The 21,273-nt window shown below is 46.7% G+C and overlaps 2 protein-coding genes across 38 annotated transcripts in view; one reads left to right on the top strand and one right to left on the bottom strand.

Annotated features, from left to right (window-relative positions):
- The window catches only part of ZWILCH (zwilch kinetochore protein), a 42,708-nt gene extending 42,136 nt beyond the window's left edge, over positions 1–572 (top strand). For all 35 annotated transcript variants that reach the window (XM_086322923.1, XM_086322916.1, XM_086322910.1 and 32 more), the window contains one exon: positions 24–572. The gene's annotated coding sequence lies outside the window, so the exon portion shown is untranslated. The remainder of the gene's footprint in view (positions 1–23) is intronic.
- Positions 22–15,471, bottom strand: LCTL (lactase like). 3 transcript variants are annotated; one of them, XM_086322928.1, is made up of 13 exons: positions 15,339–15,471; positions 14,550–14,713; positions 13,881–13,968; positions 13,274–13,383; positions 11,540–11,668; positions 11,342–11,437; positions 9,925–9,979; positions 9,678–9,839; positions 3,814–4,088; positions 2,885–3,011; positions 2,510–2,709; positions 1,715–1,778; positions 22–315 (listed from the first exon to the last, which is right to left on the bottom strand). In XM_086322928.1, exons 1-13 carry the CDS (start codon positions 15,454–15,456, stop codon positions 200–202), a joined length of 1,704 nt encoding a protein of 567 aa, XP_086179054.1. In that variant the 5' UTR covers positions 15,457–15,471; the 3' UTR covers positions 22–199. The 3 variants fall into 3 exon arrangements, with proteins under 3 accessions (XP_086179054.1, XP_086179055.1, XP_086179056.1); XM_086322929.1 differs by lacking the exons at positions 1,715–1,778; positions 2,510–2,709; positions 13,274–13,383; ... (1 more) ...; positions 14,550–14,713; positions 15,339–15,471 and having other exon boundaries at positions 11,540–11,629; XM_086322930.1 differs by lacking the exons at positions 1,715–1,778; positions 2,510–2,709; positions 11,342–11,437; ... (2 more) ...; positions 14,550–14,713; positions 15,339–15,471 and having other exon boundaries at positions 11,540–11,629.
- Between the last annotated feature and the right edge of the window lie 5,802 nt (positions 15,472–21,273).

The raw sequence follows: 21,273 nt of genomic DNA, 5'->3' as shown, positions 1-21,273 counted from the left end.
ATTTTCTAATTCTTAAATCCTAGCTCAAACTGCATCCCCCCCCCAAAAAAAATGGACAGAGGTAATTGGAAGGTAATTATCACAAAACCTGAAAACAGATATATGCCTGAGCCTTTAAAGGAGAAAAAGGAGAAAGAAGCTGAGGAAGATCCTGATGGTTCTCTCTGAAAGATGCAGCTGCAGAACAGGTGACCGCGTCTCAGCTCAGACTCCGCAGGAGAAGCATCAGGAGAACTGCAGCGATTAGTATACAGAGGGTGCAGACTGTGGGTACCACGATCTCCGTCACGATCTGCATGTAACTTAGCAAAGGCTCTGCAGTGGGGGGGAGAGACCAAATGGCAGATGAGAAGGCGACTGCAGCTTCATCCTGAAAGTTTCAGCTGTCCAGAAAAAGTTGCAACATGGCACCATCACACTTGCTAATTCTCATTTGCTATAAAAAAGAGAACCTGGTATATTAAATGTTATAAAAAATTGTGTAAGGGCTTCGTGAGATACTTTAGAAAATATGGATAAAGAATGCTGACTTTTGGTTCTTCAGTACTATAATAAAGTCTATATGTATGTCAGTGCTTGTGCTTACTCAGAATATTAGCAGCCATATTCCTCAGCTTCTATAATTCTCACTGGGTGATTGAGATGGTATTGGGTACGTTCAGGGTGGTATGGCCGTGGACTCATTGGAGGGATTTAAGGGAAAAAAAAAATTCCTTGAAAAATATTTGGAGCCTTTCAAAGGTGTGATGTGAGTTTGAGTGAACTCTGGGAGTTGGTGATGTACAGGGAGGCCTGCTGCTGCTGCTGCTAAGTCGCTTCAGTCATGTCCAACTCTGTGCGACCCCATAGATGGCAGCCCACCAGGCTGCCCCGTCCCTGGGATTCTCCAGGCAAGAACACTGGAGTGGGTTGCCATTTCCTCCTCCAGTGCATGAAAGTGAAAAGTGAAAGTGAAGTCGCTCAGTCGTGTCCGACTCTTCGAAACCCCATGGACTGCAGCCCACCAGGGTCCTCTGTCCATGGGATTTTCCAGGCAAGAGTACTGGAGTGGGGTGCCATTTCCTTCTCCAGGGGATCTTCCGGATCCAGGAATCAAACCTGGGTCTCCTCCATTGCAGGCAGACTGACTGAGCTACAAAGGAAGCCCCTTATATGTAAAGACAAACTACAGAGAAACAGATGATATGCACTGGCATTTCTTGATGCATGTTTACTATCCTGCTTATGCTACATCTCTGACCCTTTTAGATCCCATTGCATTAGAAATGCCTTCTGTGAAAGCAAGGACCTTGTTTTGTTTATTGCTATGCCCCCAGGGCTTAAAACACCGTTGAGCCAATAGTGACTTTAATAATTACTTGCTGAGTGAGTGAATATAAAGTGTTTGTGGATTTTTCTTCATTGCATTTGGTAGAATGGTTGGATTTCTCCCTCCTTCCAACAGCCCACAATAACAATAGTAGATTTATAAATATACACTATCATTCAGAATCAAACTAGAGTAGATAAAATATTTCTTTTTCGTGGTAGATTTTTAGAAAACATTTTAAATGCTGATAGAAATTTGACATTGCTTCAAAGTAAAGGAAAAAAAGTCCATTTCTAATCATGTGGTTTCGGAAGATTGACTTAAGGTGCGTCCACATTTTGAGATTTTGGTAATACTACTACGTATGTTAATTACATGGTTTAATTATCAAAGAATTAAACTCACCTGCAGCAAGCATCTGGTTGTTGATAGAGCAAATTTCCAAGGCTTTGAAGTACCAAGTTTCCACCTAATAAAAACCCACTTGGTAAGTAAGTTGTCTTAGACTATGTTTGTACTCTTTGAAATCATTTTTGGAATAGTGTGGGGTAAAGATTTTTCCAAGAATCTGCTTATAGTTTAAATCAGTTAATATTTATTGAACGCCTGCGCATCATTGTGAGGGAGCTAAAGAGCAGTTTTGATTCTTACAATCCAGCTATCTTTTTCTAATAATGCATGGCTATCTTTCCTACCAATGCAAGAATAGTGAATACCTGATAACCATCAGTCACTGCTTCTACTTATAGTCCAACCAGGCTCACCCTAAAAGAATGTTGATGAACAAGTGAGATTTTTTCAAAAGAACTGAGACACTCTAAATTACAACTTACATTCCCTGCCATTGGGTGCAACAGCATAGAGAATAGAGAGCTAATAGAAAAACGTGTAGCTTATAGAAAATGGGAGGTTTTACAGAATATTTTTTACTATTTTAATCTCATTTTGGAAATAGTGCACTTGTATTGCTGTGCCATTTGGTGGGAAAAGAAATGAAAAATTTTAATAACCCTAGTCTGCTCTTAATGCTCTGTGTGCTAGGATTGCATTGTTCTTACCCCAATTCCAAGCAAATAAGCAAGGAGGGGAAAAAACACCGGGCTCTGTTCCCAGATACCCCTGTGAGGTGCTTGCTAAACTCTGTACTCCAGTTACCTAGTTCTAAAATCCAGAAAGAATAACATTGAGAATTATTCCTACCTCTCTCTGATTGGGAAACCCATTGGCAATGATGATCCTCTTGTAATATTCAACTGAAGCCTTTGGATAGCGCGGCCTATTTTTCTTGTTGAAATCAATATAGTAGAATCCATATCTATCTGAGTATCCTCTCTCCCATTCAAACTTATCCAACAGAGACCAGGAAGTATACCCTTTTACATTAGCACCATCTTTGATAGCTGCAAAGACATTTTATTCCATTTTGAATATGTTTTGTTTTCTTTGAAAAACAGTATTGTGAAGGTAACCTTAAATATTTTCATTTATGAGATTTAGAAACAGTTTTAATCAATCGTGTTATCAAATTTTGCCCAAGTTGAATAAAAAGATACGTGAAGACAGTTTGTATCTTACCTTTTAGCATTTCATTTGTGTATCCTTTAAGATATTGAATTCTCCACTCATCACACAGTTGGGTACAGTGTAATTTTTGAGACGCTCCATTTTCTGTCACATATATGAGTGGATTGCCGTATTGAGTCTGAAAGGAATCATGGCAACACATATTGAAGCCTGCCATATTCTAATTGGGCATTCTAATTGGCATTTAGTAGATGCCAGTTAGCATGTTTATTTAGAGATGAATGTAGGCAGAAGGCAAGTTCATACAGAAAAAAATTATATATGTATGTATGTATATTTATTTTTGGCTGTACCATGAAGCAAATGGGATCTTAGTTCCCTGACCAGGAATTGCACCTGTGCCCCCTGCATCCCTGGACTGGAAGCATGGAGTCTTAACCACTGAACTACCAGGGAAGTCTCAGAAGAATTCATTTCTTGACAAGCCATCATTTTAGAGAAAATATGCTTCAGGTCTTGTTTTTGTCTATGTATTCCATTATAGGTGAGAAGAGCAGAAAAGTATGAGATTTTTGAAGTTTATTTATAAATGTATATAGTATCTGTATCACATGTAATCATATATTGTTATATATGATATATATGCATATTATATGAATTTATATAAGATATAACAACCATGTATATGATCTCTATGTATGATTATTAGTAAACATTCATCTTTTTTGGCCATGCTGTGTACCATGTGGGATCTTAATTCCCTGACCAAGGATTGAACCTGTGCCCCCTGCAATGGAAGTTGAGAGTCTTAACCATTGGATCACCAAGAAAGTCCACATTAGTCTTTCTTTAAGGCCTGTATCTAGTAGCTTCTGAAGTGTAACTGGGTTTTTTAATTAACTTTAAAATGTAGGCACCTGAGCTTATGCTGTAAAAACATGAATTCAGGTAAAAAATGTCCTTCAGCTTAATGTAGTCACCTGAGCAAAGTTGAGAAGCCTCCGAAATCCCCATGGCACAGAATATAGCCATTTAGATCCCAGATCAAGCCAGTTTGGGTCAACCAGTTCTACTAAGTCACGATCATTCTGGTAGCTGGGCCCCTGGCCAGAAGGATAGTTCCTTTCCGTGATGTACCGAGTCGTAAAATGGCCTAAGCCCAAGAAGTCAGATGTGCCTTTAATGTAGCTCTTCTCCTGGAGTGAGAACACTGGCAGCCTTGACATTTCCAGGCCTTGCTCTGCACTCTTTCTTCCTAATGAGACAAAAAAGTAGAACTTAACCAAGTTTTATTTTCTCACATTCTGTTGTCATACCATGATGATACTGGTGTGTTGACATGAAAGCCAATATCCAGATCCTGGGCTTTGGAATGCATCAGCATGGAAATTATAATCTTAGCCTTTCTAACTGCAATTTCTTCATTGGAATGCTAGCCAAAAATTTTTCAGTTCATATTGCTTAAAAGTAATATTTTCACAGATTACTCAGTAAGTGGTATATGGAAAATTGTGCAGCTATCTGGAAAAAAAGTAGAACTAGGTTATTCCTTACATCAAAAATTGGTAATTTTGTTTGCCTCTTGGAAGGAAACTGGAGGCCAGTGGTACTGGAGGCCAGTGGGGGAGAGACAGTCATGTTCAGACCTGTGGTGGTGTCAGCTGGTACCACCTCTGTGTTGGGCAGTGTCCTCACTTTCAAAATTGTAAAAGCGTATGTCCTTTCACTGACCGATTCTAAATCTACTTATCCTACACTACTCATGTAAAAGGATGTATGTACAAGGATCTTCATTAGCAAAAGATTGGAAGCAACCTGAAGGTCTGTCAGGAGAGACTAATTAGTAAGTAAGTGATGGGATGTGTTACATCAGTGCCACACTCTGCAGCCATTAGAATGAATGAGGCGGTGTTTCATGTGCCAGCATAGAAGAGTGCCAAGATGGGTGCGCGAGTGGGACAAAGACGCAGAGCACTGTGAATGTATGAGCATGTATACACACCTAGCAGCAGTGTTTTTTGCTTATGCGTGCACAGTCCATCTCTGAAAGTGTACTTCCTTCTGGGGAGGATAGGAACAGTGAGGTAGGGGAGGGAAGGAAGCTTAACCTTTTTCACTTTTTTATACTTAAAAAAAAATTTTTTTTAATTTTCTATACTAACATTGATGTTCGCACCATCCTAAGGGTAGGTTCACCATTATCTTCAAAAAATGTTTTAGAGACAAGTTCCATAGTTTGAGGCTTAAAGAAAGACGTAAATTAAGGTCAGAAATTTGCTGCCTCCAAAACATATAAAATGAGTGCTCAGGTTAAGACTTTATTCATAGAAAGCTCAGTAAACGGCTGTCATCCTCCGGGTCATGACCCTCACCATCATCTATGTTTTTACATCATTCTGTTTCATTATGTGTTTTTTGGGAACTACAACTAGACGTTTAAAAGATACACTTTGAAACATGTCCTTGTATAAACTACTCAAAAAAAGTTTAAGTCAATGTATAAAGGAAAGTAACATTTTTATATGAGTTGGTAACTAAAAATGCAGTGATAAAAATGTTTCCAAAGAGGTTACTGGTTTAGATTAAATGAGTGAAAAGATTGTATTATTAAATCCATTTAAATATTAAACATTATTATTTACAGTTATATTTAGGAACTTGAGAAAAACCTTAGGAATCGTCACTGTGGTGTCTACTACAATAACCGCTCACCATATGTGGCTATTGGAATATGGCTAATGTGACTGCGTCTTCAACTCAGTCACACTGAAAGATTGAACTTTTAATTTTGTTTGATTGGAATTTAAATAGACACAACTGGCTACAGGCTCACTTTGAGCAGCACAGGTATAGGACGTGTAGAACATTTCCATGATCACCAAAGGTTCTGTTGCACAGCACTGGTCTAGAATTACCGTTCGTCATGTATTTATTGTGAATGAATGCTCCAGAGATGCCTGCAAGTAATTTGCGAATGAGACTTCAGGCAGAGTGCTTTCACTACTAAAGAAAATATTAACTGTTTTGTCAACTATAGTCAATAATGCTGGAAGAAAAAAAGAAAAAACTACTTAGAAGATCCTTCTTTCCACATTGTAAAAAGGGAAAATTGAGCCCTGTTCTTACTTGATTTATCAGAGTTGGAGTTGGTGGGGTCTAGGTTTATTGACCTTAAGCCCAAGAACTTCTCTAAGATACGTAATCAGTTTGGCTCTTTCGTACAGTCCTGTGGCGCCTGCAGTGGCTTCTGAGGGTCCTGAGAGCACAAACCCAGCGTGTGAATGATGGGGTGTGTGTGTAGGAATGTTCCATGTGGGCACTGTCCCATATGAGGGCTTTTTTCTTACACATCTTCAGGAATGATTTTCTCAAGATTTTGAGTGTATATGCACAGATGTGTCACAGAACTGGTTGTTGTCAAAAGATTTTCAGAGATTATTTTCTCTAATCCCTTCACTTTTTTTAACTGTAAAGTTTTGTTTTTTTTTTAATGTGTAAAATAGGCAAAATTATTTAAGTCAATACATTTGAAAGGAATTCCGCATGTTCTGGTTCTTTCCACTGGCAATCACCTTAGTTCCTCCAGTCATAATTTCCAAGAGAATACAGCCCCTTTCAAAAAGATTTGCTCAATCCACAGCCGTCATGTCAGTCAGCCCACAGGGCCTCTTTGATCTCCATTGGAATAGGTACACACTTCAAAATTCCCCACCTATAATCTTTGAGATCCAGTTTCCTCAAACAATTTATTTTAGGACCCTTGAAGTTAAAGATAGCAAGTACATTACTATATATTCCTTAATCTTTTCTAATATTGAAAAGTCTTGTTATATCCAATTTTTTACTCATTAGCCTAGCAAAAAATGTTACCAGTCTCACTCGCCACTTCAATAGAATAACAACAATGGAAGCAAAACCTGCATTCTCAATGTGGTCACATCAACAATTTATAGACACGAATCCCTTCGTTTTTAGATGATAAAGACTGAGACAGGAAGAGGTGAAGCACCTTGCCCAGAATCACTCACTGGTTAGTGACCGAGTTGGAATTAGAACTTGCTGCCAACTCTTCTAGAGAAGTCTGATAAATGGTCTGATAAATTTCCCCTTTAGAAGGGGAAATTTTTGATACGTTGATATAAACATTCTTAGTCAAACATTAAAATAATGTTGATGCATGAGATTTTAATCTATTTCACTGTCATCCTTGCCTTTTCCTAGGGAGGCTGAAACCGAATCACAGTTACATGTTTTAGATTGGCTGGACACTGCTGGTTACCTACCCAGTCCCATGCTGGTCTGCTTCCGTGTTCTCCTTCTCACCCTCTTTCCAAGGGCTATATCCTTTCTGTAAGTCATAGTCCCCTCCTCCCACCCCCAGCCTCTGAGGCTCTGGTCCTGGTGGTCTAGGGCACCTTGGGGCTAGTGACAGTTCTGTTCCCTAAGGCACAAAGGGGACAAAGAACTGTACAAAACAGATCTTCACGACCCAGATACTCAGGATGGTGTGATCACTGACCTAGAGCCGGACATTCTGGAATGTGAAGTCAAGTGAGCCTTAGGAAGCATCACTATGAACAAAGCTAATGGAGGTGATGGAATTCCAGTTGAGCTATTTCAAATCCCCAAAGATGATGCTGTGAAAGTGCTGCACTCAATATGCCAGTAAATTTGGAAAACTCAGCAGTGGCCACAGGACTGGAAAATGTCAGTTTTCATTCCAATCCCAAAGAAAGGCTATGCTAAAGAATGCTCAAACTACCGCACAATTGCACTCATCTCACACACTTGTAAAGTAATGTTCAAAATTCTCCAAGCCAGGCTTCAACAATACATGAACTGTGAACTTTCAGATGTTCAAGCTGGTTTTAGAAAAGGCAGAGGAAGCAGAGATCAAATTGCCAACATCCGCTGGATCATCAAAAAAGCAAGAGAAAACATCTAGAAAAACATCTATTTCTACTTTATTGACCATGCCAAAGCCTTTGACTGTGTGGATCACAATAAACTGTGGAAAATTCTGAAAGAGATGGGAATACCAGACCACCTGACCTGCCTCTTGAGAAATTTGTATGCAGGTCAGGAAGCAACAGTTAGAACTGGACACACTGGTTCCAAATTGGGAAAGGAGTATGTCAAGGCTGTATATTGTCACCCTGCTTATTTAACTTATATGCAGAGTACATCATGAGAAATGCTGGGCTGGATGAGGCACAAGCTGGAATCAAGATTGCCAGGAGAAATATCAATAACCTCAGATATGCAGATGACACCATTCTTATGGCAGAAAGTGAAGAAGAACTAAAGAGCCTCTTGATGAAAGTGAAAGAGGAGAGTGAAAAAGTTGGGTTAAAGCTCAACATTCAGAAAACTAAGATCATGGCATCTGGTCCCATCACTTCATGGGAAATAGATGGGGAAACAGTGGAAATAGTGGCAGACTTTATTTTGGGGGGCTCCAAAATCACTGCAGATGGTGACTGCAGCCATGAAATTAAAAGATGCTTACTCCTTGGAAGGAAAGTTATGACCAACCTAGATAGCATATTAAAAAGCAGAGACATTACTTTGCCAACAAAGGTCCGTCTAGTCAAGGCTATGGTTTTTCCAGTAGTCATATATGTATATGAGATTTGAACTATTAAGAAAGCTGAGCACCAAAGAATTGATGCTTTTGAACTGTGGTGTTGGAGAAGACTCTTGAGAGTCCCTTGGATTGCAAGGAGATCCAATCAGTCCATCCTAAAGGAAACCAGTCCTGAATATTCATTGGAAGGACTGATATTGAAGCTGAAACTCCAATAATTTGGCCACCTGATGCAAAGAACTGACTCATTTGAAAAGACCCTGATGCTGGGAAAGATTGAAGGCAGGAGGAGAAGGGGACGACAGAGGATGAGATGGTTGGATGGCATCACCGACTCAGTGGACATGAGTTTGAATGGACTCCGGGAGTGATGATGGACAGGGAGGCCTGGCGTGCCGCAGTCCATGGGGTTGCAAAGAGTCAGACACGACTGAGCGACTGAACTGAACTGAACTGAGGCTCAAAGGGAAGTCAGCTGGAAGTAGAAGCTGTTTCTTAGGAAGATTTTCCTTGTTCTTAAAAACAGATGATAGTACTATTCCCTTTTTTTCTGCTTCAGAGTGTTGATGTACAAAGATGTGGTACCTGGAGCTCCTGTAGCCACCTTGTGGCCTTGGAAAGTAGACGATGAATTAGCTAAAAGTGCCGGAGTGGAGAGATGAATCTGGGTTCCCAAAGACATCCCAGAATGCTGAGTTAAGTACTTGTGGATCACCCTTTTCTGGATCTCAGGTAAGATGATAAATCCTCTACTTTTCAATCCATTTCATTTGCAGTTTTCTATGAAGTGGCAGTTAACACTGAAATTATAGCATTGTCTTTATTCTCTTCTCTGACGCTGTGGACACCAGAACTTGGAAAGTATTCCTCAAAGGATAAAAAGAACCAGCGATAGGACTGAGCCCACCCAATGCCATGTCTTTGACTCCTCACCCCTACTTGGCTGCATCTGGGTGGAGTGGAGTGGGGAGGAGGAGACAGGACAACGGAGCACAGAAGAGAGCCGCTTCGAGAATTGCAGCTGCTTTCCCCCTGGATCCTGATAGTCTCGTTTTCCAGGTCAGAAACCTGTTTGGATGTCCCTCACCCTTCCGGGTCAAATAACCAGATCTCAGTTCTTTGGGGGCTGGGTTATCCCTTGAGTGCTTCACCCAAACCACCCCGCGTGTCCTTCTCTCCCCCTGACTTTCCATCCTCTCGCTCGAGCTCCGTACTGTTGCTGTGCTACCTGGAGCCTGAAAAGGTGACATGGCTCACCGATATGGTCCTTCATGACTTGGGGGTAGTCTCCAGCGTAAATGGGGTTGGCAAACCAGCCCAGGCAGAACTGTAGGTATCTCTCGGCAGCCTCTATGTCCTTGGGGTTACTAAGGTCCACAGGCTCCCCCCAGTCGCAGTTTAATGAGATCCCCACCAGACCTTAAAAGAAAGAGAAGGGGGTGGCAGGCAGAATGATACCGCTCCCTGGTCACTCTGTCCTCGGGGCCCTCGGTGCGGGACTCACCTTGCTGCTGGCTGCGCCACGTGTCGTTGTAGGCATGCCAGGCCTGGGCGTGGGCCTGGAAGAGAGAGGAGTCCGTCAGGGTGCCCACCTGCTCCATTTCTCTCCTCCCTTACAACCCAAGGGGGGCTTTCTCTCCTTTCTAACTCTGGAGATCACTTTAAGTTTTATCCTTTTCATGAGTCCAGCAGTGATTAGCCCAATCCATAGTCTCCTTTCCTCTGACTTCCATTTTCTTTGTATTACGGAGGAAACTTGGTCTAAATCTGGCATGGACACGTAAGCCACCGCTTCGCGTTATTTATTGTTTCTAAGATTTTTGCTCACATGTCTGTTTTGTCCCTGGTTGTCCTACGCTGTCACTAGGCATTGCTTTCAGCACACGTGCTCAGGGAATTAGGGAAACACCAAGCATCTGAAACAGTCTTGAGAAATAGAATGCAAAATGTGCCAACCAGCCTTCTCTCCACATTCTCCCCCAGGGACCCGCTGATGTCTTCAGAGCTCTGCCCTTTAAATATTCTCAGTTAAAGAAATCCTAAGCTAAGTAGGGAAAGAATGAGAAAGTTCTCTTGCTGACATGAATTTGAGGGTCCGGTGTGTCCCCAGTGGTCCCTTGCCTGCCCGCTTGATCAGATTGTCCACCTTCTGTTGAGAGACCACTGGGGGCCACCCCATCATGCCTGGCATCCATTCCCCAGTCATCATCATATATGTCCTGGAATGGGACCCACTTCTTTCCCCGCTTCTCAGGCCTTTCTGGTGGTTTATAATTCAGCCTGTCCTCTGTGTCCTCCTTTGTTTTTGCCCTAACTGAGCCTGGCTGCCCCTACAGACCACTGCAGCCACTGCAGCTCTTTCCAGCAGATGCCATTGTTTTCCCCTCACACCCCACATACCTTAGGAGAGTGTCTGCCTTGCTCTTTGTTGTTGCTTCCAAATGATTTCTCCTTCCTCCTCCAAAAACTCCAGATCCTTTGAAGTCCGTGCTATCAGACAAGCACTCCTAACCCCTTCCTACTGCTGTCCTTCACCAACCTCCTCTTACTTCTGCTCATGCACTGAAGATTTTCTCCCCTAGCTCACTGTCATCCCCCTTTCCTCCTGTCACCATGCCCCACAAGGCAGTTTAGACCTGTAGGTGACAAGTTTTCACGCTCATGTGCTCCAGCCCCTTGGCCAGATTGCCAGCTCTAGGGAGCCATCCTGGCATCTGGTCGCAGTGTCCAGCAGAGCGCTGGATGGGACCCTCCCTTGTAGATGCTCACAGATGGAAGGGAAGGAAATGGTGCACAGGTGCGAAGGTGGAGGCGGCAGAGGACTGGGCTCAGACTCGGGCCCCCGGGGCAGGCTTAGCTGTCACTGGTGCTCACCGCTCCACTTTGACCCTGGCCTTCACTCCCAGAAGGACCCACCTCACCTTAATGACGTGATGTGCTGCCTTGTACAGGCCCGTGCCCTGGAGCTTCAGGCCAGGTGCGTGGTGGCCCGTCTCGTAGCCCTCTTCTGCCATTGTCTGCAGGGATGGCAAGTGAGAACCACAGGACCTGTGAGAAGTGACAGGGTGCGCTCTTGGCTGGAAAGTGGGTTTTCCCACCTGGAGTGGGGGTCTGCTTACCCGAGGATCACTGAAAGTAACCCAGTGTTTCACACGGTCCCCAAAAGCCTCAAAGCACAGGTTGGCATAATCACTGAAGTAGTTGGCCATGCTCACGTTCTGCCACCCGCCGTACTTGGCCTGGAGCAGCTGCAAACAGAGGGGCGGAGAGAGAAGCAGGTGCCCCAGGGGTCCATCTCCAGAAAAGACTTTTGGGGTCAATGGGCCAAGTTTGTGGAAGAAACTTGGCTGATTGGAGCTACAGAGGATGTTTAGAGGAAAGGGGAGCAAAGATGCAGGGTCTCAGGCATTAAAACTTGAAGATTTAGGGGGGTGGAATGGGTCAGGTGGGAGGGCGGTCCAAGAGAGAGGGAACATATGTGTATATATATAGCTGATTCACTTCATTTACAGCAGAAACGTACACAGCACAGCTTTGTAAAGCACTTACACTCCAATAAAGAGAGGAAAAAAGATGGGGAGATAGTGGCAGTGTTTAACTGTAGAGAAATATGGAGACATATTATACCTTATACAAACAAGAGGGAGGAAGCAGAGAAAGTTTGAGATTCTCATGCTTAAAAAGAACTGTATAGAATGAGTATTTAAGAAAAACTGCCAGAGGAAAGAGGTCTGATCATGAGAAAAGAATCTTGATTATAAGAAGAAATAAGACACAATGCTGGGAGTGGGAACTCTGGTTAGAATTTTGAGGGCCATGCAGGTCTCAGAAACCTCCCAGAAGCCTCTGTCATGAGAGCAGTTCTGCTTCCTTCAGGGAAGGGCTCTCTCCCACCCAAGGGCATCTGCTCATCATGCAAGATTTCCCCAAGATTCATCGCTCCATCAGGATTGCCTACTGAACTCGTCTTGGAGGGTTTGCGGGAATGCCAAAGGGGCAGTGACAGCAATTAACCAGGGAAGAAGTTGGAAGGTGGTTTCCAGTTCACCTCCCCAAAGCCTGCTCTACAATCCCAGCCTCAGCTCAGAGGCCTTCCTCCCACCTCACGCCCAACCCACCAAAGTGTCGATGGAACTCCATCTTCTCCATCACACCTCCCTGAAGCCAATGTCTTGCCCTCTGACCTCCCACCACCGTGTGTCACGAGAAGGTACAGAAACGACTCCTCTGCCAGCTGGGCTCTGAGGAGCCTTGTTGAACAAACAAAAAAACTCTTGAATGGTGATGTCTAACAGTGAGGTTCTTATAGAGATCACTTGGGAGGGTGGGGGTGCTCATCTTTTGTAAAATTTTTTATTAATTTATATATTTTTTGGCATGTGGGATCTTGATTCCCTGACCAGTAATCATACCTGTGCCTCCTGCATTGGGAGCACTGAGTCTTAACCACTGGACCGCCAGGAAAGTCCCAAGGGTGCTCATGTACGAGCACAAACAGTGCTAATTCTAACAAACTAGGGAAAGAAAGGCTAAACAAACTTGTTGATTCCATGAACTCTTACTCAAAGAGACTTCTTTCTTTGTAAGTTTGAGTTGTTGCTTCTAGGTTAAATGTTTTGCGAAACATCAGAATCTGCCCTTACCACTTATTACGAACATCAGTTAAATCAGTGTGACCTCCCTGCCATGGGTGAGTTGAGAGATTTCTTCTTCACTTCCTGCCATCTTCCTATCCTGAGCCAGAGCCCAGACTCCAGGCTTTGCCCCCACCTTGGCCATCCCAAGTGCCCAGAGCATGCTCCCTCCTGCTGAGCGGAGCTTCCCCTTGGGCCTCTGAACCTGCACAGCCTCACCTGTGGGAGATCCCAGTGGTGCAAGGTCACGATGGGGGTTATGTTGCTCTTCACAAGGGCATCGATGAAGTCACTGTAGAATTGGATTCCCTTCCTGTTCACCCCGTCAGCTGAAGGGGAAATGAAAGGGGACGTGATGAGAAAGGATGCTGGCCTTCTGCAGTGCACTATGCCGGGACCCTGGAGCTTTCGGCAGGCCTGAGGCACACGCAGTCCACCAGCACTTGGGTCTCAGATGGTGGAATAGCTACTCCTGGGAGTCCAGCCAGGGGTCCCCAACCTCGAGGCTCTAATGCCTGACGATCTGAGATGGAGCTGATGTAATAGAAATGGAAAGCGCACAGTAAATGTAGTGTGCGTGCACCATCCCAGAACCATCCCCAAAACAAAACCATCTGTGGAAAATTCTTCTTCCACAAAACCAGTCCCTGCTGACAAAAAGGTTGAGGACTTCTGAGCCCAGCTACCTTCAGAACCCGTGAGAGACGCTGCTGGGGAAGCTGTGCCTGTGGGCTGTTCTCCCCACCCAGGACTTGTGGTGTCCCCACCAAGCCAACGTGACCAAAAGAGGCCACTCTGGGGCAGGGATAGGGTGGCCGTAGCTCACCTCGGACGCCCGTGGGCAGGAGCCGGGGCCAGGACAGGGAGAAGCGGTAGTGGCTGACACGCAGCTCCCTCAGCAGAGCGACGTCCTCCTGTGCACACGCGGGTGGGTGCGGGCTGGGTCAGCCGGGCCCTGCCAGGGCACCTCCTGGCCACGCTCCCATCTACACAGCGGGGGTGATGCCACCTCCCCCTGCCTCCTCCTGGGCCTATGCCAGGAGTAGAGTAAAAGACAGGATATGGGGGTGCTCTGAGAATTCCACCGGGGTTCTGGACCCCCAGTCCAGAGAGGGAAGTGGGTTCTGGGCAGAGGGAGAGAGGATGAGCTGGTCCCACTGTCTCCATGGGGCTGACTCCTATACAGGGGCCACGATGGCCGGTAGACCCTGGGGTCAAGGCCTCGGCCCTTTAGCTGCCCATCCCTTGGACTAAGGCCCTGGCTCAGGTGGAGCCTGCTTTCTTTTCCTTCTACATCCACATACCTTCCCATATCCTGGCACCCGCTCCCCAAGCCCCAGTCACTACCAGCCCCTCCCTGCCCAGCTGCATCAGGGTTGAGGGCGTTCACAGAGCAGCTAGTTGACATTGTCACCTGGGCTCCCCCAGTATGTCACCTCCCAGCTCTCGCTAGGTGATGCTCAGTCACACATGCGCACGCACACCCATCACTCACTTGGACCTTGTAGTAGCTGTTGCAGGCCACGTCTGCTGTCTCATCCCCGAGCACATTCCCCTTCCCGCTGTGCGTGAAGGTGTCCCAGATGCTGGGCCCTTTGCCATGCTGGTCCCAGGCGCCCTCAGTCTGGAAGGCGGAACTGCCCACACCCCAGGAGAAGCCTGCAGGGGGAGACCCCAAGCTGGGCCCTGAGCCCTCTCCCACTCCCCATACGGGACTGGGATCCTGGGCTGTGCCTCCAGGACCACAGGACAAGCCCCCTCCCTGGCAGCCTGCCCTATCTCCCTAGGGGCAGGGGTGGGAGCATGTGTGGCAGGGGGAGGGGAGAGACATTATGCGTTAAAAGCATTATCTGCACTATTTTAGCTCTGATTGGCATTTACTGTCTATATAGTAACTTAAAAAACATCTGTTAGGCACTGTAAACACCATATATAAAACACATAACTGATGAGAAACTTCAGTATAGCACAAGGAGCTCTACTCAGTGCTCTGTGGTGACCTAAATGGGAAGGAAATCCAAAAAAGAAGGGATATATGTATACATATAACTAATTCATTTTGCTATACAGCAGAAACTAACATAAGACTGAAAAGCAACTACACTCCAATAAAAATTTAAAAAATCTGTTAGGAACTTTTATTTCAGAACAACTACATGGAGTTATTTTCACCATCCTACCTATAAGGAAGCTGAAACACTGAAACTCCTAGACAGGTCAGCCAGCGTGGGCAAGCTGACAGACAGATGGACAGACGGACAGAGCAACTGGAGGGTGGACATACCAAGTGGGAAGTTTCCATAGTAGAAGGAGGCCTCTTCTGGGGATTCCTTCCTGGTGGCCCCCAGCCTGGACACCAGCAGTAGGACCCAGCAAAGAGTAACAACCCGCACTGGCTTCATGGCACCTGGCCCTCCCCCATACCTGAAAAAGCACATCTGACAGCTGTCAGCCCGAGCAGCCAGGACTCAGGGTAGGGGATGCAGATCCTGGCTTAAGGGCAAAGACCAGAGAGGAGGAGGTGGGACAGGGTGGGGGCACTGTATCTAATGAAGCATTGGGTCTTTGGGGGGCAGGTTCTCTGTGGTTTTGCTGGGACACACCAGCACAGGCTGAGACTGGGCTCCAGATACAATCCTCAAGTTAGATACTCAGGAGGACAAAGACTGAGCTTGGGAAGCTCTGGGTCTGATGGGCAAGGCTTCAAACCACCCTGTGTCCGTGCCTGATGGGGGAGACCCAACCTATACCCTGTGATGGCTTCAACCCAATGGGAAAACCACTCTGGCTTAGGGATGCTCTAGTCTGATGGGGGAGGCAGAACAACCCACAGAACCCCTGCAGCACCCCATGTACACAAGGCAGCCTATGCAGAGAGACAGACCCCTCCCCGAGCCGGGGGTCATGAGAAGCGTCGCCATCCCAGGGTCTTCAGTCCTAAGGGTCAAGGCAATTCCCTTCCCCTGGACTCCCCTCTCTGACCCAGCCTAGTCAGCTTACCTGGATTGTCCTCGGTCCCAGACACCCCCAGAGTAGCAGCTGGTGTCCAGGGCACTCTCCAACTGACCCCCCTAGTGCCTGTGTGCCGCCTTTCCTGACAGCAGAGCCCTCAGTGCAGCGAAGGCTCTGGGTTGGGGGTGTGACCAGTGGCCTAACCCCCCTACAAAGAGCTTCAATAGCCCCAATTCAGTCGGGAGGGCAGGAATGCTGAGCTGGCCAGCAGGGCCTGAGTCAGCAGCCCAGCAGCTTGGCCCTGGGCCCGGGGCATCCAGTCAGCCCCCTCCCAGGGTAAAGGGGAGGCCACCCAGTCCCCTGGTCCCTTCTGGACCTGATGCATCACCTCCAGCCCACCTTAACCTGTGAAACTCCAGGTGGCTGGGTAGGGAGCATCATGTGAGAGCATCTGTCTCTGTCTCCACCCCTCCCCAGCCAGACAGAGTTCACTGTAGAAGGTAAGTTTGGTTATCCCACTTATCCTTCCTCTCTTTGGATCCCTCATTCATTCCTTTACTCACTCACTCATTCAGTCACGACTTCCGAGAAATTCTCTGGCGGTCCCGTGGTTAGAGACTTTCACTGCCATGGGTTGATCCCTGGTCGGGGAACTAAGATCCTGTAAGCCTCTTGGGGTGGCCAAAAAAATAAAAAATACCAAAAAAAAAAAAAAGGTGAGACTTCCCTGGTGATCCATTGGCTAAGACTCTATGACCCCAATATAGGGGGCCCAGCTTCAGTTCTTGGTCAGGGAACTATATCCTACATATCACAACTAAGAGTTGCATGCCACAACCCAACACAGCCAAATTCAGTTCAGTTCAGTCGCTCAGTCGTGTCCGACTCTTTGCGACCCCATGAACTGCAACACACCAGGTCTCCCTGTCCATCACCAACTCCCGGAGTCCACCCAAACCCATATCCATTGTGTTGGTGATGCCAGAGAACCATCTCATCCTCTGTCATCCCCTTCTCTTCCTGCCCTCAATCTTTCCCAGCATCAGGGTTTTTCAAATGAGTCAGCTCTCCGCATCAGATGGCCAAAGTATTGGAGTTTCAGCTTCAACATCAGTCCCTCCAATGAACACCCAGGATTGATCTCCTTTAGAATGAACTGGTTGGATCTCCTTGCAGTCCAAGGGACTCTCAAGAGTCTTCTCCAACACCACAGTTTAAAATCATCAATTCTTCTGCCCTCAGCTTTCTTTATAGTCCAACTCTCAAATCCATACATGACCACTGGAAAAACCATAGCCTTGACTAGACGGACCTTTGTTGGCAAAGTAATGTCTCTGCTTTTTAATATGCTGTCTAGGTTGGTCATAACTTTCCTTCCAAGGAACACAGCCAAATAAATAGCTATTAAACAAACAAACAAAAAAAGTTACCCACCTCCCTGGGGTCCCAGCACCTCCTGCTCCCAACCCAGGCTGCCAAGCCCTGCCCCATGTTTCCTTCACTAGGTGTTCCCATCTTTTGCTCTCACTACCCACTCCCTCGCCCCAACTCCCTGCATATCACTGAACCACTAGCCTCCGTGCCTTCAGCTAATCCCCGCTGTGGCGCCATAACTGGGAAGTTCCTACACCTTTGTGGTTGATTAATTTCTTTCTGCCAGAGTGAAATGGGACTTTGTCTGAGCCCCCCCGGGGATTCAGGGTCTTGTGGGAAAGGGGGCAAGATGGAGAAGGAAAGCTGTACTAGTGGTCAGGGCTCTAGTGGAAGGATGGACAGAACTGTAGAGGCTCAGGGAGGTGGGGCTAGCTTCACCGGAAGGGACACTGGACAAGACACTTGAGGGATGTGGAGGCACTTGCTGGATGGTGTGGAGCAGGGAGGGTGTGGGAACTGACAGAGGTAACAGTATGAGCAAAGGCTCTGAGGGGTGTTTGGGGACCTGGTAGCCTGGTACCTTCTCTCCCCTCACATCTGTCCTGCACTGACCAGGCAGAACTGTGTCCTCAGGCAAGCAGGTCGTTGGACCTCATCCCCACGGCCATGTGAGGACCTGTGAGGGTCTGAAATAGGGGGTATGCTGTGTGCACTGATGCCACTGCCTGCCTCTCCAGGCCTGTGGGCCCCGGGGACCCTGCTCTCCAGGCTGAGGTTGGCAGGAAACATAAAACTTTAAGACCTGATGTCATCTCTGAAAAATGCTCCCCCTTCTCTGAGAGCCAGGGGCCTCATGTTTGTGTTGGGGGAGGGGCTGGCCATCCTGGCACGGCCGTGGCTGCTTGGGGTCTGTCTGCAGACCCAGTCTCCACTGTCTGACCTCCATTCTCCCCACAGGCTTCAAGCTGGAAGGACTTGGGCCTCAGGGCTGGGTGACCACCACCGCCCTTTCTGCCCCCAACCCCATCCCATCTGGGGCTGCTCGGGCCCTGCCAGAGGCTTGGAGCAACCACGATAGAACCCCTTCCTCAGGCGTGGGGGGTGGGGGGTAGAGGTGGGGTGGGCAGTATTCTGAAGGCCCTGAAGGCCAGGCCTGGCTGAAGGTGAGGTGTGTTGGCGGATGGGTGGGCCTCTGTAGCTTCCCCTTCCTTCCTCCCTGCAAGGGGTTGCAGAGGTGGGGTGCCCTCTGCCAAGAGCCTCCGTAGGGCCCAGGCTAGGATCTAAGCTCCATGTCTTTCAGGAAGGGATGTGGTAGAAGCAAAATGTCTGGTCTTCCATGCTGGGGAGCACTGATGGGTCTCAGGCACAGGGTCAAAGTGGGTGTGGAGATGGAAGAGGCTCAGCTCAACCCGCTCTATACCTCAGGATCCTTCAGAGGGAATCAAAGGGTAGGTGTGGGAAGGACACCGGGGATTTAGGAAACCAGATTCCTCCATGCCACCAGGAAGTGGCTGTGGGATCCGGTAACAGTGACTGAGGCTCCCTACTTAGAACAAGAGCTACTATTTAAGGGTGCACCCTGATGACAACCAGGGCCCAGCCATTCTCTTTCCTGGCCCTAGGAGTCAATCCTTCTCTCTCTGGGGAAGAAAGGGGTCTCTAGGTCCCATCCACCCTCTATCTGACTACCAGTTGTCTGGAGTCTTCTTCAGCTCTGGAGTTCATTAAAGGGGTGACAGGCTGTTTTCAGGTTGTCTTGTCTCTGCAGGAACTGGGCTGAGGTGGAGGGGGCAATTTGCAAGGATGAGAATGGGCTTGGTTGAGCCCATCAGGGGATTGGTTGGTGTGGTCTGTCTATGTGTATATGTGTGTTTATCTGTCTGCAGGGAGCGTTGGGGAAGGAAGTCCATCGTGGGGTGCACAGTTGATCTGGGAAGTACAGGGACAGGAATGAGGTGCTTGGTTTTCTGCGCCCAAGTCAGACTTTCTCCTGAGCTTTCTTCGTGACAAACTGCTGGAGGAAGAGTGGCCTATGGAGCAGAAGAGGGTATTGGTTAGGATCAGAGATACTACAGTCAAATATATCTTTGAATCCCTGCTCAGCATCTGCCAGCTGAGTGTTCCATACAGGTTACTGAATTTCTCAGAGCCATTTTTCATATACAAATGGGGATGACAATAGTACCTGCTTCATAAAGGCTTTAAGCATTAAATGAAATGATAGGTGTAGGTAAAAGCCTCAAAAAACCATCTCCATGGGAGCTCCCTGCTGGCTCAGATGTAAAGAACCTGCCTGCAATGCAAGAGACCGGGGTTCGATCCCTGGGTTGGGAAGATTCCCCTGGAGAAGCGAATGGCAACCCACTCCAGTATTCTTGTCTGGAGAATCCCATGGAAAGAGGGGCCTGGCAGGCTGCAGTCCATGTGCCACAAAGAGTCAGACACAACTGAGCAACTAACACACACTAGTGTTTAGGATTCGGCTCTTTCACTGCCGTGGCCCAGGTTCAATCCCCTGTCCTGGAACTGAGATCACACAAGCCTTGTGGTGTGGCACAAAATGAAATAAAATGAAATAAAAACAAAATCACCAAACCACATCTGTCATCGATGCCATCATATCATGAAGGCTGAAGTCCACCTTGACCACTCACAAGGGCCCTTTGGTGAGGCACAGAGCCTCAGAGGGGAGATGCTCCCTGATGGTCTGACAAGGGCTTTCCATGATCTGAGAGCTTTGTCTGGGAGATGCCAAAATCCCTCCGGGCTGTGGGCTCTGCAGGAGTCAGGCCTCTCTGTCTGTTGAAGCCAAAACTCTGCACCCCAGAACTCCAGTCACCGCCTGAGGGCAAGTTGCCTAAGGGGTCAGGGGATTCTGAGGCTGCTGCTAACTCTGGCTAACAAAACCCAGGGTCTTTTATATTCTGAGTGTTGATGGTCACTTCTAAGGCCCACTTTATATCTCTGAGCCCCTCCCTACCTTTTATTAATAAAAATGTGCAAACACACAGAAAAGTGGAAAGAATTCTATTGCCTAGACGCTGTGCCCACTGCTGAGATTGTCCTTGCTTTATCACACGTCCATCTCTCTTTTCCTCTCTCCACCCAGCAATTCAACTTACCTTTCGGATGCATTTCAAAAGTAAGCTGAGCCATCAGGTCACTTCATCCTTAAACCCTTCAGTAGGCATATCATTAACCACGTTATGGTTCTTTTCTTTTTGAGGTAAAATTTGCAGTGAAATGCACAAATCTTAAATGCATTATTCTGTGAGTTTTGACAAATGCAGTCACGTGTAACCAAACCACTGTTAAGATACGGAACGTGAATTTGTTTCTTTCTAACTCTGAGTCACGCTGCATCTTTTTGAGGACTTTGGGGGAAATTCCCATGGGTCTCAGAAGCAGGAATCCATGTCATCTTCTTTCCCTCTTACTTCTGGCTGCTTGGAAATTCTGAGATACGTTTGTGGCCTGACTCCAGCATGTACACAGGACATGAGTTATGCGTTTCTGTGTCATCTTGTTCTCCCTTCTCCCCGATTTCCTTGTCTGTTATTTTTAAATCCTGCTGAGGTATATACAACTCTACAAGCTGGTTCTCAAATCCTTTTTTTGGAACGAGACTGAAGGATTTCTGCATAAATAATCATAGTGGAATTTTCAAGATATTTCAACGGTCTGTGGTGGCCAAATATGTGGAATTGAGGCTGTTCCAGTAAATCTGGAATGAATTGACACTCTATCCACAGAGTATGAAACTGTGTGTAGAGTATGCATGTGCGCGCGCGTGCACACACACACACATACACACACACACACACACACAGGAAGAATTCTTTTCTTGTCCAGACACTGGCATTGGCAGTGAAACCATCCATTCCAAACCAAAG

This window comes from Bos grunniens, chromosome 10 (genome assembly GCF_055505025.1).
Source record: "Bos grunniens cultivar Pamir isolate PY7600 chromosome 10, Bosgru_T2T1.0, whole genome shotgun sequence".
NCBI lineage: Eukaryota > Metazoa > Chordata > Mammalia > Artiodactyla > Bovidae > Bos > Bos grunniens.
The sequence above is the reverse complement of the archived record's forward strand: the minus strand, read 5'-3'. Positions and strand labels throughout refer to the sequence as shown.